This window comes from Lemur catta, chromosome 5 (assembly GCF_020740605.2).
Source record: "Lemur catta isolate mLemCat1 chromosome 5, mLemCat1.pri, whole genome shotgun sequence".
NCBI classification, from domain to species: domain Eukaryota; kingdom Metazoa; phylum Chordata; class Mammalia; order Primates; family Lemuridae; genus Lemur; species Lemur catta.
The window spans coordinates 86,792,926-86,810,491 of NC_059132.1; the positions used below are offsets into that span (position 1 = coordinate 86,792,926).

General features: G+C 38.3%; 1 protein-coding gene across 1 annotated transcript; it reads left to right on the forward strand.

The window, feature by feature from the left end:
• The first annotated feature begins 1,835 nt into the window (after positions 1-1,835).
• LOC123638562 (mitochondria localized glutamic acid rich protein) lies at positions 1,836-12,688 on the forward strand. The gene is made up of 4 exons (XM_045552263.1): positions 1,836-1,937; positions 6,335-6,438; positions 10,568-10,661; positions 12,000-12,688. The coding sequence occupies exons 1-4, from the start codon at positions 1,856-1,858 to the stop codon at positions 12,437-12,439; spliced, it is 720 nt and encodes a 239-aa protein (XP_045408219.1). The 5' UTR covers positions 1,836-1,855; the 3' UTR covers positions 12,440-12,688.
• The last annotated feature ends 4,878 nt before the right edge of the window (positions 12,689-17,566 follow it).

Sequence of the window (17,566 nt, forward strand, 5' to 3'; positions counted from 1 at the left end):
TGGAACAGTGATTATCACATAATAGATACCTGATAAATATTTGTAAGATAAATTATCTTACATGAATCCTCAGCATCTAGCACAATCCCTAGCATATTATAAACATTTTGACAGCATCTAATATACAGTTTGACTGATGGAGGTTGGGTGGCTACTGTGGAACCTGGGGGTGATCCAGAAGACCTCAGACTATACCAGACTCTGATCCTACAATTGAATTCTAAAGGGAAGCTTAGAACAGTATCCTGGGAGTCATAATTTACAAATGTTTACTCAGAACATTTTTAGGGGAGCCTTAAGATTTAATGCTTACAACATATTAAATAACAATATAATGCATCCTTTACTGCCTTTGACTATTTTCTGTCTCTGAAAAGTAAAAATTCAGGAAAGAATGAGCCATAGTGGTAGGTGAACATGGTTTGATTTGTCAGTCTATACCAGCAGCTGGCAGTTCATTAAACATTCTACACCATCAGTGAAGTAGTTAATTACAAATTGCCAGAGGATGTGTACTTGATGCTGGTCAAATGTAGCAAGCATACTAATAATCTGTGTTTTGCTCTTTCAAGACTACCAACTTCTTGGATGGTCTGGATATCTAGTCCCTTCTTGTGTTGCTTGGAAGTCTAAACTTGACCCCTTACTAACTACAGATTACCTACTTGGCATTACATACTTGCCCTTGTTAAGTATTTAATCACTAAGTGTAGCTAACTATGCTATCCAGAAAAACCGGCCTGATCATTGACTTGTACTCTTTGTGTGAGAATATGTTAAAATATTATTGGAATTGGGTTCAGGACTATAACTTCTGAGAAATATTCATTCACAAAGCAAATGAACAAATATTGTGCCTGTTACATGCCAGGAGAACTTGGAGCTAGAAATACTATGATCGTGTTCTTCTTTTAAAAAAAAAATCATGACCATAGGTAAATAAATCCTTGGACATTCTCCCCACTACCTGTTGGTGTCATTTGCTAAAGGGAATAATTGCCACCTCCCTCAGAGGGTTGGAGTGAGAATTAAAAGGGATATATATGAAAGTGCTTTACAAACTGTCAAGTGCCAAACATACATAAGGGATTATTATAGTAGGAAACGATCCCTTACAAAGATTTGTCATTCAGAAAATGTTATTGGTTTCCATATTCAAAACATGACAAATTCTTGTAGCCATGACAAAGTAAGTAATTGAAATCTAGGGGAAGAAACTAAAAATTTAGCGTTTTTAGTTAATGTGGAAATACTAATTTACATCCCATAGAGAAGTATACAGAGTTTTTGGAGTTTATATTTCAAATCGTTGTGACAGTGAATTGCCTAGAAATTCAACCATTGCCTGGGGGTTTTCTTAGGATTCTGAACATCACCCAGTGCACTAATGTAAGGCTGAGGCCACCCCTCCCCTCGGTGCATCTGCAAGAAACTTCCCTGTACCCTTTCCTCTCCTGGGAAAGCTAAAGGACTGCGTGAGATAAAGTGTATTCAGATTGCATCCAGCATGATAAACTATGTCCTTTTCTTAATCCCGATGCGATTCCCGTAACATTTCCAGCCTGCCTGCTCTGAGGAGTTACACTCAGTGGTATACAATAAGTTAGGCAGGTGACCGCAACTTCCAGACGCCCGATCCCTTTTCTGAGATGCCGCCATCAGATTTCCAGACCCGGAGGAAAGCAGTGGAGCTAGAGACGGGTTTGCGGAGGATGGTGCGGGCTACAAACTCCTACCCACCTCCCGGGGGCCGCCGGGGCGGGGCGGGGCGGGGCGCGGCGCGGCTACAGCCTGCGCGCGTCTGGGCAGCGCGCGTCCGGCCACCGAGGCTGCAGCGCTGCGCACGGCGGGCGCGATGTATCTCCGCAGGGCAGTCTCCAAGACCCTGGCGCTGCCTCTGAGGGCGCCCCCCAGCCCCGCGCCGCTCGGGAAGGACGGTGAGTGCGTGCGTAGGGAGCGTCTCTCCGGCGGTCAAGGCCAGAGGAGGGCCGGCGCCCCTCGCTGCACCCGCCGGCACACCGTTGGCTACACCCGACCCGAACAACAAAAGTCTGGATCGGAGGTGGGGGAGCATGGGGGAGAGTCTCGAGGAAGACGTCCCGGAGTTCTTGGAGACTTTGAACGTAGGGAACCTTTCCAGTGTTCCAGACTAGACTTTCTGGGTTCGAATCCTGATCTCGGGCAAGTGGTTTTCACCTGCTTCCTCAACTGTAAAATGGGGACGATAATGGGTGTGAGTTTAAATGAGTTACTATGTATTTAAAAGCACTTAGATAAGAGACTGGCAAACACATCCTCGCAGCTTGCCACTTCTATTATTAAGGACCAGTTAGCTCTATGGCCTCAAGAGGAAGCAGAGGATGGGTGGGAAGGTGGACACTGGCGGGGAGCCCGGCGGGGCGCGTGCCAGGGGGGCGTGCGGCGCAGTAGCCGATCGGTAGATGCTCGTGGAGTAAATCAACTGAAGACGTGGCCGGGTGTCGGCACCTCGCGAGCGCCCAGCCCTGAGTATGTATCTTCGACACAGAGAAGCGGCCTTCGGGGCCCTTTCCTTTGAGTTAGCAGAGAGTCCTGCAGCTATTGAGCTGCTTTGCCCTGGCGTCCAGGTATCCCTCACCTTTGCATTTGGGGATGCGTGGGAACAGAGAGCGCACTCAGAAATTTTCCAAAGGGAAAGTTGCAGTGTGAGTTGGAAGCTTATTTAAAAAAAAAAAAATTGGCATATAGGAAAGCGCCTAGTGTAGTGCCTGGAACATAGTAGGTGCTTAATAGGTGTGCGAAAGAAAGTTTGTGTTTCCTTCCCAGCAGCCGGCGGCTCCGGGACCAGGTCCGCGCTGCGGTGCAGCTCTGCCCCCGCCGCCCTCTCCTCGTCCTCTTCCGTCCCCGCTATCTTTGCCATCCTTGTTATGGGGACTGCTCTTAGACAACTTCGCGAAAAGTTCTTAATTCTCTCGCCTCACTCCTGAGGATTCCGAGGTGGCTTTAGTCCAGAGGGTGGATTCGGGCCGGAGAGAAAGACTCCCGCGGAAAATTCCATGGGCCAATTTTTTCCGCTTTGATTAGGCCCGTGGTGGTGGTGGTGGGAGAGAGGGCGGGAGGCCTTCCAGCTAGCTTTATTTTTCTTTTAAAATGCTGATGGCAGGAAGTGGCCCCACGAGTATCAGAAATAAGATGTCTTCGTTTTCCTCAATCTATACCAAATAAGATAGAGCAATACAGTTTTTCACTAATGAAGTAGGAAGAAGCCTTTTATTTTAAACTAAAGAAGATAACGGGGCTGTTCTGGTGGGGGAGCGTGGAAAGAAAGGTGAGACCCCTGACCGTGGCCCCCATCGACATCACATACGAACACACACTTTTTTTGTAGCTGCACAAGTTTTGAATTATTTCCTCCCCAACTTGGGGCAAAATAAAAGTAGTTTAAAAATTGTAAATAACCTAGTTAGCAATACTGGTTGTAAAAGTACCGGTGTTTCTCTAATCTTCATCTAATTACTATTTTTGTAGCAGTGATTTTGAGAACTATTATTGACTGGAAATAAATTTGTCTTCAATCGCGGAGATTAATTAAACCTTTACTGATACGTTCTGCTTTGATGAAAAAATTGTTTCAGTCTCATTGAAGGATAAATTTTTAACGGTCTCATTAAATTTTGTTCTCTCCTTTTTGCTTTTAAAATTGTGTAACTTTTTAATGAATAAATAACTTAGGTTTATAATAGATCACTGGGAAAAAGCCAGACAGGTAAAATAGAAAATAAAATGCACCTGTAATCCTACCACTCATTTTAAATTTAAAATATTTAAATTTTAGCATATTTAGTTTTCCAGACTTTTTTTTTTATCCTCATACATTTTTTCCCCCTTATTCCCATTGCTTCCAGAAATCTGGGATAGTCCCATATAGAGTATTTTGCTGTGATGTTTCACTTAATACATTGCAAATACTTTCTCATCTAAGTTAACATTTTTCTTCAAAAATTATAAAGTCTATTTGTTTCACATTGTATGAATGCATGTATATCTAATTAATCAATCCTTATTGAATAGTTCCCATTTCATTGCTATTTTAAGTATCTTGGCTGTAATTGTATTTGTATTTAAGTCTACTTAAATCTCTGATAATTTTCTTTAAAAATGTTTTTGATATTTCTGTCTGAGAAATACAACAGCTATATATTCCCTGTTTGATCACAGGTTTATTTTCAAACCAAAAAATTTCCCATCACAAGTCAAGGTCATAACTTCTTATCACAGCCTCCTTGGGCACATTTGAAAGGGAAAATGTTTTTTCCAAGGAATGACCACTTATATCCTAACGAAGAACATTGTGATTTTGCTACTATGAAAGTTTGTAACCAGTGCAAATGTCTTAAGATGTGCCCTCTGCAAGTCATGATCTCCCAATAGTCCCTGCACCCATACTCCTTATGTTAGGCCACATCAAATGACAGGTTAAATGAACATCTCTAATCTGAAAATCTGAAATCTAAAATGCTCCAAAATCTAAAACTTTTTGAGCACCAATACAATGCCACAAGTGGGAAATTCCACACAGAGATACTAAACACAAACTTTGTGTCATGCACAAAATTATTAAAAATATTGTACAAAATTACTTCTAGGCTATGTGTATAATGTGTATATGAAACAAATGAATTTCATGGTTATATGTGGGTCCTATCCCCAAGATAGCTCGTTATCTATATGCAAATATTCCAAAATCCAAAAAAATCTGAAATCCAAAACACTCCTGGTCCCAAGCATTTTGGATAAGGGATATTGAACCTGTAGTTTGCACTTTCCAGGGCACCCAACTCTCTTGCTTTTGCACATGTTGTCCCTTCTCCCTCCAATGCCATTTCTCCTTTGCTTACTTATCTGACAAACTCCTACTTTCCCTCAAAACTCACATCATGGCTCTTCAATTGTTACAGCTACAGTGAGCCACCTAGCTGAGTTTTTTCTCTGCATTTTCATCTGCTTAACATCTATTACAACATTTGTCATACTGTATCACAATTATTTGTCTGTATGTCCATTCCCTCCTTCTAGACTGTGAGCTGCCTGAAGCTACAGACCTTGTCTGTCTTGTTCACAGTCGTATCTTTAATGCTTCTAACAATTCCAAACACATAGTAGGTGCTCAACTGTATTTGCTGAATGAATACATAAATGTCTCTACTTCTTTGTCTTTAAAATAAAGAATTTGAGCTATATGAAGTTTAAACTCCTTCCAGCTTTGAGTCTATTATAAAAATTCCAATTCCAGGGCATTATGGGATGTACAAATTCTAGCACTACAGAATAAATATATTTAAATATGATAATATAGTACTTTTATCTATTTCTATTAGTTTATATAGAATTGAACTTCTATTTTAAATACAACCTTGTGGCCGGGCGCGGTGGCTCACGCCTGTAATCCTAGCTCTGGGAGGCCGAGGCGGGTGGATCGCTCGAGTCAGGAGTTCGAGACCAGCCTGAGCAAGAGTGAGACCCCGTCTCTACTAAAAATAGAAAGAAATTATCTGGCCAACTAAAAATATATATACAAAAAAATTAGCCGGGCATGGTGGCTCATGCCTGTAGTCCCAGCTACTCGGGAGGCTGAGGCAGTAGGATCGCTTAAGCCCAGGAGTTTGAGGTTGCTGTGAGCTAGGCTGATGCCACGGCACTCACTCTAGCCCGGGCAACAAAGTGAGACTCTGTCTCAAAAAAAAAAAAAAAAAATAAATAAATAAATACAACCTTGTTGCAACATTTGGCTTTAAAAAGCTTTTATCTGCACACCTTTGCTTTATATTAGAAAAACTGAGGTTTCTTCCTATATCTACTTTTGTATTACAGATTTATAGAAATATGTTGAATTTCTATACGTTCTAAATGTTTTACTTAATAAAAATGTAAATTTTATTAAATTTTAGGTACAAATATATTTAATTCACTTTTTGGAGAAATAATTATTTTCATTGACTCCTGTAGTGAAGTACATACAGTAAATGGATTTCTTTTGCTAATATGCATTTCATTTGTCTGTTAATATTGCTTAGTCCATCTGTCATTTCTCATTACTCACACCTGCACCCCTTCCAAGAGAGCATGATGCTGAGCATTAAGATGACAGATTTCATAAGTACTTATCAAATTAGATTGGGAAAATGTCAAGTGGAATTATTACGCTGCCTTGTAATACTGTGTTCCCTTAAGCTAAAATCACTTGATGTTAATAGATTCTAGGTCTGCTGAGGGGACATTTTTTTAAAAGATGTAATTATTTAAAATAGTTTTGCTTAAGTGGTGAAGCTAACTGTGTTTAAACTTGTTTTCCTAGCATCTCTTCGCCGGATGTCCTCTAATAAATTCCCTGGATCATCTGGATCAAATATGATTTATTATCTGCTTGTAGGTGTCACAGTCAGTGCTGGTGGATATTATGTAAGTGATTAAATAACCATAATTTTCAGGAATTCATGTGTTTTACAATCCGTGGTTAAACTTAAAGCAATGTCAATATCAGGACATGGGATTAAATAACTATACAACAACAACAACAACAAAAAATAACTATACAACATAGCAATAGGTTTAAGTGTCATCAAGGATACACATCTGAAAAATACATTGCAATCAGAAATATAAGGTTTTCATAAGAATATATAAACTAAATTATTATGATGATTTTTCTAAGTATAAAATCAACATTTTTTTGCACTATACCTTGAGGACAATAACAATATTTTTTAATACTACTAATATGGATGACTTTGAGTGAAAACAATGTCATTATAAATGCTAACAATAATAGCTGACATTTGTTTATCATATGCCAGACTCGTGGCTCATTTAATAATCACAACAATTCTATAAAGTAGGTACTATTATTAACAGTTAAAAACACCTGTTTTGAAAGATTAACTTTTTAAAAAAATTAATAGTTTTTTTTAGAGCAGTTTTGGGTTTACAGAAAAATAAGTGAAAAGTACAGAAAGTTCCCATGTACCTCCTCCCAGCCCCCGCTTCCTTTCCCTATTAACATGTTGCATTATGTTGTACATTTGTTATAATTGATGAGCCAATATTGATACATTACTATTAATCAAAGTCCATAGTTTGCATTAGGGTTTACTCTTTGTGGTGTATATTCTATGAGGTTTAACAAATACATGACATGTATCCACCCCTGTATAATAGTATCATACAGAATAGTTTCACTGCCCTAAAAATCCCTTTACTCCACCTATTTGTCCCTTCTTCCTTCCTCCCAGTCTTTTTACTGTTGCCTTAATTTTTTTCAGTTTTATATTTTTACATAGTTTTATTATTTTGTTTTTTACATTTTATTTATTTATTTATTTATTTATTTATATTTATTTGTTTATTTACTTTTAAGACAAGCTCCTGTTCTGTTGCCCAGGTTAGAGTGCAGTGGTGTCATCATAGCTCACTGCAGCCTCAAACTCCTGGGCTCAAGCAATCCTCCTGCCTCAGTCTCCAGAGTAGCTGGGACTACAGGTGCCACCACACCCAGCTAATTTATTTATTTTTTTGCAGAGACGGGGTCTCACCAGACTGGTTTATAAAAATTTTAGTATATTTTAAATGCTTATATTTAACAAATAAATATCATTTTAAAATAGTCTAAATTTGAGACTCTGTCTTCTAACTGGACTTTACTCTGTGCTAAATGTGCTGGATTTGGAAAAGCTAGATTCTCTGGGCCAGACGTGAGGGTGAATTATTCTAGTATTATATCTTTTCAATTCTGCCTGAAGTCAATCTTTTCTCATCTTGTAGTTTAGCCCCTTGAGCAGTAAGACTAATGTCCCTTGGGACGTTGCTGCCGGGATGGTCATTCAGAGATGCGAACTTGTGCACCGGTTCAGTTTTAGTGTACTGAGAACTGAGGATGCTGACTCAGCATATTGGTCCTGTACGGTATCGGGAGCACCTGCCCTACTAGGAGAATATTCCCGCCTTTATACAAAGATGTGATTGTCGGCCGGGCGCGGTGGCTCACGCCTGTAATCCTAGCACTCTGCGAGGCCCAGGCGGGTGGATCGTTTGAGCTCAGGAGTTCGCGACCAGCCTGAGCAAGAGTGAGACCCCGTCTCTACTAAAAATAGAAAAGAAATTATAAAGACAAATAAAAACGTATATATATATATATATATATATATATGTATAGAAAAAATTAGCCGGGCGTGGTGGTACATGCCTGTAGTCCCAGCTACTTGGGAGGCTGAGGCAGGAGGATCGCTTAAGCCCAGGAGTCTGAGGTTGCTGTGAGCGAGGCTGACGCCACGGCACTCACTCTAGCCCGGGCAACAGAGCAAGACTCTGTCTCAAAAAAAAAAAAAAAAAAAGATGTGATTGTCATTCCTTTTGATCCTGTTTGCTGCACAGATTTCAAAGCCAAATAGTTCAAGTCTGAATTCACTAAACCCTGGGAAGTTTATTATAAAAGGGCCATGTGACATCACTTCCACCCCTGGTTATGAATTTTCCATTTTTTCAGTATAATTTTAATACTACAAAATGGTTTGTAATTTGCATGATATAATTTTTAATAAGGTGCCTGGTTTCTGATTATTAAAAATTTAGAAAATACAATAAATATATTAATACAAAAATTAATAAAAAAATTTGTAATCCTACCACTAAGAGTTAAACCACTGCCAATATTTTTTTAACTGTACTTTTTTTTTTTTTTTTTTTTGAGACAGGGTCTTACTCTGTCACCCAGACTGGAATGCAGTGGCATGCTCATAGCTCATGCAACCTTGAAATCTTGAACTCCTGGGCTCAAGTAATCCTCCTGCCTCAGCCTCCTGAGTATCTAGGACTACAGGCATGCACCACCACACCTGGCTAATTTTTAAAAAAATTTTTTGTAGAGATTGGGTCTCACTATGTTGCTCAGGCTGATCTCAAATTCCTGTCCTCAAGCAATCCTCCTGTCTTGGCCTCCCAAAGTGCTGGAATTACAGGCATGAGCCACCATACCTGGCATTAAATTATACTTTTATTATAAGTGTTATATTAATACTTTACAGTCAAAAGCATACCAATTATTAAAGTAACCCAATACAAGGAACCCTCTTCACCAAACACCATTTAAACATAAATGATTGATTCAGTTTTTATTAAATCCATTTAATATTTTGAGTAGAGATTTTATGGATCCCTGAACTGGCTGCCCTTTCTCAAATTATCAACTCTAAGACTACCAACATTTTTTAAAAAGCTAGAGTAATATAAACAACATTATCTGAATAATGAGATTTTCATTTTTTAATATCGTTGTCTAATATGAATACAGGCCAAAGAAGACTACTCTAATATGAAATGAAAGGAAGGCTGCACATTTTGTCTATGATTAAGATAGCTTTCTTTCCAGTACTGTTTCTTAAGTAACCTACAGTCAGGTCATATTGTTGCTTTTAATGACCTAATCTTAGCTTACCTAAGGAATCTTCATGAGAATCTAGCAATATGTCATTTTGGAGGATTTTCTTAAACTTTTTGTTGTGAGATAATTGAGATTCAATGCAGTTATTGGAAATAATACAGAGAGATCTCATATACCCTTGACCTTGTTTCCCCAGTGATAATTTCTTTCATAGCTATAGTATAATATCACAACCAGGAAACTGACACTGATACAACCCATTGATCTTATTCACATTTCACCAGTTTGATATGCATTCAGAAGTTTGTGTATGTGTATTTGATTCTATGCAGTTTTATCATATGTAGATCTGTGTATTTACCACCACTATCAAAATATAGGACAGTTACATCACCACACAGATCCCTTGAGTTGGCCTTTTATAATTGTACCCACTTCCCTTCTGCTCCTGCTCTCTCTTCCCTTCCCTTCCTAACCCCTGGCAACCAACTAATCTGTTTCTCTACCTTTGTCATTTCAAGAATGTTACATAAATGGAATCATAAGGTACATAATCTTCCAAGATTGGCTTTTTTTCACTCAGCACAGTTACCTGGAGATGCATCCAAATTGTCTCATGTATCTACAGTTCATTCCTTTTTACTGCTGAGTAGTGCTTGATGTTATGGAGGGACCACGGTTGGTTTAACCATTCATTCATCCATTGTAGGCCATCTGAACTGATTCCAGTTTTGGGCTGTTACAAATAAAGCTGTCATGAACATTTGTGCACAGGTTTTGTGTGAACCTAGATTTCCATTTCTCTAGGATAAAAGCTGGAGGATTTTGTAAATGCCTGCCAGGATATTTTGGTCCTAGCATAATTTACTTTTTTCATCTTGTCTTCTTTCTATTTGCTCTGCATGTTTTCAGTGATTTTAGACTACTGTTAGAGCATCTGTTTCTTTCCTTTTTTAAGCATCCTATTTAATGACAAAGGTTTCCAAAGGGAAAGTAAAAGAGCAAATGGTATGCATTGGTTTCCCTTGTTTGCTACATTGGGATTATGGTTTAAACTTCTAATGATTATTACATGGAGAATTGTATATACCTTTGAAGTTGGCATGACGAATCTTAAAGCTCAAGAAGTAAACCTAAGCACATCTTTGTTTTCAGACTTACAAGACAGTAACATCAGACCAAGCCAAACACACGGAACATATAACAAATTTGAAAGAAAAAACAAAAGCAGAGTTACATCCACTTCAAGGTAAAGTGAATTTCTTAATTTTTTATTTTCATTTATTTTTTGAGGCACTAATTCCTATCATCTTAGGCTAGCAACAAACAGTATTTGCTTTTGGCTTCTTTACTAACTTAATCCAGGATGGCTCTGGGTAGGAGTTCATTTAGAAAGAAAAGCCCAACCAAAAGCTAAAGAATATTGTTATACCTTTTGGATGAGTGCATTTGATAAATGAACATGTTTTACATTTATACTGCTGACCAGTGGCTTTGACTTCTTTGTGTGGTAATATTATTTTTCCCCTGCTAAGGCATCCATTCACGCAGGCATAATTTACTATCTGTCTCTCTCAGCAGCTTGACCTTTTGTTTCTCTCATTACTTTTTAAAATCATAAAACTAATTTTTCTTTCAGTTTTGGCTAAGACCACCTGTTTGTCTTTGCCTAAAGTACACTTGACATTAGTAGAATCAGTTGTGTATATTGAGTCCCTTGGTTGATGAAATAATGGTCATGGGAACAGAAACTTTATATTTTTACCCTAATGTATATTTCTTGCCTTAAACTGCTTGCTTTAAACCATACTTTTTTCCCATCCCAACTATAATGCCATTATTATCAATTACTATGATCACTATTTAAGGACAGAGATATTAGCTGCTCATGAAACAGTTTTAACCTTTTAATCATGACAATAATAAGAAACAGAATATCATCAATAAATATTATTGAATATAATCAGAAGAAGGTTGTTTGTAATCATAAAGCATTTTCATTGCACTTTATTGGTTTTAAGTCCCTTTTCATACACATTATTTTAATTAATCTTTACAATAGCCCTGTGAGGGAGATATTATCAATATCCCTACTTTACAGATGACAAAACTGAGATTGACAGAGGGTTAGTGATTCCTCAGAGTCACCAGCTAGCAACATGGCTGCTCTTCCATGCTGTTTCACATAAAAGGTAGAATGGGTTGGCTCCTTATTTTCATATTCTTTGTATTTGAATAAGTAATATATCATATGGTTTTTTTAAGTTCAAAAGAGTTGACAGAAAAGCATATCCCTCATCTCCCAAGAGGCAACCAGTAAAACTGGTTTCTTTTCATACTCCTGGAGAAAGTCTTTGCAAACACAACTATCTAGGTATATAACTTACCCCCTTTTTGTCCTAACACAGATAGTACCATACTGTACACATTGTTCTTTTGCTGCTTTTTCACCTGAGAGTCTACCTTGAAGACCATTACATATCAGTGCATGTAGATCTGTCTTATTTTTCAAAATGACTGCACAGTATTCAACTGTATCCCCATGCTCTTTAAATTAATACTTTGCTTAATGGACTGAATCTTAAAGGTGAAAAAGAGAATGTTGCAGAAGCTGAGAAAGCAAGTTCAGAAGTTCCTGAAGCGTCTGTAGTGGAAGCTGAGGTGGTAGGTGCTGAAGAAATTCCAGGTGCTACAGTTGCGGTCCTAACAGAGGCTTCAGCCTATCTAGGTGGTTTGGAGGCTGCTCCAGAGACAACAGCAGCTGGGGCTGAAACTGCGCCAGAGGTTACAGACACCATGATGGGTGAAACCACAGAAGTCAACACTGAAACGACCCCAGAGATTACACATGCAGCTCTGGATGAAGCTGCTGCCATCACTAATGATAAAGGTACAACAGAGAACAAAAGCTCTGATGAATATGCTGAGCTAGAAGAAAATTCTCCAGCTGAGTCAGAACCCTCTGCTGGGGATGGTTTGCAGGAAGAAGCCAGTGTTGGTTCTGAGGCTGCCTCAGCTCAAGGCTAATCTCATGCTGGTAGACATGTCAGCAAAAAATGCCATAGAGTGTCTGATAGGTGTGTTTGTATTTTTAGTAAGCTTAGTTTTAAAAAAGGCTTCTTTTCTAGAAAGCTTTAATGTACCTTGAAGATTTTTGGTATCTAGTGATAGATTTTAGGATTGAGAGATTTGAAAGTTTTTATGTCTTAATGGTTTTCTATTCTTTGAGATCAGAATATGACATTGCAGTAAAGAGCTTAAATAGTTTCATCTTTGAATTTAAATTTTATAAGATAGGAATTGAGCTACATATACAACCTGTATTTACTTTAATTTTGCTATATCTTTACCTTACTTTATTGTATGTAGATCTGGAATATTGAGTTTGATTTGAACTCATTTAAATAAAATTAGAAAATCTTTAGTGCTTCTACTTGTATTCACTAATATTTATATGTATAGTTTATATATTAACATATACACATATAACATCACATGCAGAAATTAAGCTTTTGTAATATTATTGAAGAAAGAACATATAATCTATGGAGAACTCTGTGTGTAACAAAATATTTGCCCTTTCCCCATCTATATTACATAGCGGGCTATGCAGATATTGTCCATTCAGCTCAGTTCAGTTCAGTTTGAACAATATTTATTGAGGATTTACACTTCATGCCAGGAATCATTCATTCATTCATGTGTTCAACAACTATTAGCTGAGCACCTACACCTATTAGGTACTGTTTTAAGTGCTCCCTAGCTTATATTTTAGTGTGGGACCATATAATAAACAAGATAAATAAGAAAACTATATAGTATGTTAGATATTGATAAGTGCTAGGATAAAAGGAATGAAAATAAAGGGATTTTAAATGTTGGTTAGAGGTGGAAGTCGTAATTTTAGATAGAGTGGCCAGAGAAAGCCTTACTTGGAAGGTGTATTTTGAGTAAGGACCTGAAAGATATATAAGGGACCTTCTCATGAAGACATGGTGGGGGGGAGGGGAATCATTCCAGGTGACAAAACAGACAAGTGCAGAGGACCTGAAGCAGGAACGTGCTGGAGAATTTGAGGAATTTCGAGGTGGCCAGTGCAGCTGAAGTGGAGTGAAAAAGGGGGAGAGTCACTGGAGGTGATCATAGAGAGAAAGGGAGTGTTCAGGCAGGGATGGGCTAGATCATGCAGGGTCATGTAAGATTTTGCCTATTACTTGGAGTAAGTTGGGAAATTGTAGTGAACACTGCTGATGCTCCACCTAGATCCCCTTAATGGGGCCCCTTAACTGGGTACATTTACCCCCAGCTGCTGTCAGTGTTACACACATGCCCCAAACCCCATCCTCACCTCACACAGCTCACAACCAGTGGCTGACTGGCATAGTGGCACAAAAGGTGGAGCCAACTCTGCAGTACAGTTCATGCTCCAGAGCTCCCCAAGGGTCAGGTTGAGGCTGGTCTCCAGATTACCTCCTTAGCTTTTACCCTGCCCTTTCCTGCTTTCCTTTCTCTGTTCTCCTGAGAGCTCTCCCCTTAAGATAATTGATACTAGATGTGGCCCCAGGAAGCAGGTGCTAAGGGAAGAATTCTGGAGTTGTATCACTCTTCAGCTAGGTGGCAACGAAGACCCCATCACTGGTGGTAGGTGGAGGATTGCCAGTCCCTGGCATTTGTAGCAGTGTGATTACTAAGATTGTCACTCATGGTAAAACAGGGCGGGATATAGGTAGAAGGTGACATACTGGTTAGCTCAATGCCTCTGGAATTTGAGAGATACAAAGAAACAGTGACTGTAAGGGCTTAATCATGACTCTGACATACAGGATAGTACCTTGTATTGGTTTTGAATTTGTCTCAAAATCAACTCTGCATTAGACTCATAAGTCTAAGGCCTATGGTCCCATTAAAGGGATGCTGTTTTACTAAACACTCTGCAAAAGGGAGCAGAAACACTACCCAGTACCCCTCTTACAGACCTTACACACACACAGATACATTTTTTCCCATTTTGGTTAGGATGATTTCTACTACAAATAACAGAAAACAACTCAAGGAGTTAAACAACAGAGATAATATAACTAGATTCCAGGGTTGGCGTATTCCATGGCCCAGTCATGGAGAACCAGGTTGTTTCTGTTATCCTGCTCTACTATCAAGAATGTTTTGGTTTTATCCTTGGCAGGCTTTCCTCATAATCACAGGATGAAGCACCACAATGCTAGGTATTCTAGTCAGCCATAATAATGTCCACTAGAAGTCTTTCAAAAACAAGAGTCCCCTCATCTTAAAAAAAAACTTAAATACATTTTTTTTCTTTTTAACTTTTTACTGTAGAAAATTTTAAACAAAAGTAGAGAGAATAGTATAATGGATCTTCATGTGCCCATACCCGACTTACTGATTTTCAACACATAGAAAATCTTGTGTTCATACTCCCACCCCATTACCTTCTACCTCTGCAACTGATAGCCCACCTACAACTAACACGGACCCCAGTAGTGGGAGTGAGGTTATAAAGTCAGATCTATGAAACAAGACAGATGTATGTAAAATAATAATAATTCTTACTATTACTAATTCTCTAGTTAGTAATCAAATGCCTCACAAAGAGTTTTTCCCACTTTCAGTTTGTTTTTGAATCAGAATCCAATTAAAGTTCAGAAATTGCAATTGATCGATATGTCTCTAATCCCATTTTCTATAGGGTGCCCCTCCGTGTCACTTTTACTTTTCTTTGCAATTTATTGTTCTAATAAACCAAGGTACTTGATCTATAAAATTTTTCACAGTCTGGATTTTATTTATTGCAACCACATGTATTTTTGTTTTGTTTTAACATGTTCTTCTCCCTTGTACTGCCTGTAAGTTGGTATTTAGATCTAGACGTTCAATCGAATTCCAATTTATTGTTTTGGCAGGAATTCTTTTTTTTTTTTTGAAACAGAGCCTCACTCTGTTGCCTAGGCTAGAGTGCCATGGCTTCAGCCTAGCTCACAGCAACCTCAAACTCCTGGGCTCAAGCAATCCTCCTGCGTCAGCCTCCTGGGTAGCTGGGACTACAGGTGCATGCCACCACACCCGGCTAATTTTTTCTATTTTTAGTAGAGACAGTGTCTCACTCTTGCTCATGCTGGTCTCAAACTCCCGAGCTCAAGTGATCCTCCCGCCTAGGCCTCCCAGAGTGCTAGGATTACAGGTGTGAGCCACGGCGCCTGGCTGAGGCAGGAATTCTTTATAGGTCATGTTCATACATCTGTCACGAAGTGCACAATGTCTGATGTCTTTCTCTTTGTGATGTTAGAAGCCATTGGTCCATTATTTCATTAGAGGTTGTAAAATGGCAGTATTGTAATTTTATCATTGTTTGTTTATTAGCTGGACTACTTCTATGAAGGGGAACTTTTTTCACCAACTCTTTGGTTACCCTGGGGTACAGTTCATATAGGAAAGACAGAATAAATACTTAGATCTTTGTTTTTATTTCCAGTTTTCAAAACAATGGGATGGCTCTCTAGTATCCTTCATTGGTGACCAATAAGTTGTTTTCTAGTATCATTGTGAACTCAGTGATTTAAACATAAGTTATATGCTTTGGTTAATTGCAGTTATTATCCTTATTAATGCTCAAATCTCCCATCTTTGACAAATGGGAGATTCTTTAAGATAACGTCTGAGTCCTTTTCACAACCCTAGTAGTCTTGGATAGCTTCCTTGCTTTCTGATATAATAAGATGTAAATATCCTACCCCAAACCTGGAATCAGCTATTTCTTTAAGAAGCCCTGCTTTTAAAAATGTATTTGTACTATTTAAGGATTACAATCTGGGTGTTTAGGAAGTATCCATTGCTACTGGGATGGGCATTGTTATGTAGGACTTTTAGTAGATAGTACTTTTTTTTTTTTAAGATAAAAAACATCATAGGTTCATACTGACACTTCCAATTTAAAGTTAGGACCATGGGGTTTTTATTTAACGTGATTGATCTTTTATCTCAGTCCAAAAATTTGACTGCCAAAGACACCAACATAATTACTCATATGACTTATCCCACAATACACAAACATCAGTATCAAAATAACAAATACTACCATTAATAATAAAATTACTAAAAACACTTTGAGTTTTTTTAGTACTTTTTTTTTTTAACTACAAAACCTCACTACATACATATTTAGTACTTTTTATCCTTGGTGCATATACAATCAAATTACTATGATTTAAAGTCACTGGGAATTGTTCCTCTCTGTGTAGTTATGCCACAAGTCAAATCATAGCTTCATTTTGCTTTTGAGGGATTGCCTTTTTAAACTATTTTTTAAAATTTTAATAATGATGTAAACTATTTACTTGGCTCTAAAGTGAAATCTATGAAACACAGTATATGCAGAGAATTCTATCATCCCTCTTTTTTCCCCTCCATCTGTTCCTTCCATTCCCTAATATAGAATCACTTTTTAAAACTTCATGATTGGCCGGGCGCCGTGGCTCACGCCTGTAATCCTAGCACTCTTGGAGACCGAGGCGGGTGGATCGCTCAAGGTCAGGAGTTTGAGACCAGCCTGAGCAAGAGCAAGACACTGTCTCTACTAAAAATAGAAAGTAAATTATCTGGCCAACTAAAAAATATACATAGAAAAAATTAGCCGGGCATGGTGGCTCATGCCTGTAGTCCCAGCTACTCGGGAGGCTGAGGCAGTAGGATCGCTTAAGCCCAGGAGTTTGAGGTTGCTGTGAGCTAGGCTGACACCACGGCACTCACTCTAGCCTGGGCAACAAAGCGAGACTCTGTCTCAAAAAAAAAAAAAAAAAAACTTCATGATTTATCTTTCTTTCCATTTTTTTCTTTGTATAAGCTATACATATATTTGTTACCCTTCCCTCTTAGATAACAGCAGTATATTACATACATACATTTCTCTACCTTGCCTTTTTCATTTAACTATATGCCTAGGGATTATAATAGTACATAGATATTTCTCATTGCTTTTCACAGTTGCATAGAACTACATTGTGTGGGAACCACAGCTTGTTTATTCAACCAGTCTCCTAACCGATAGGCATTTGACTAGTTTCTAGTATTTTCTATCACAAATAGTGCTGCAATGAATAACTTCATGCATATGTCTTTTGCATTTTTGCCAGTGTATCACTG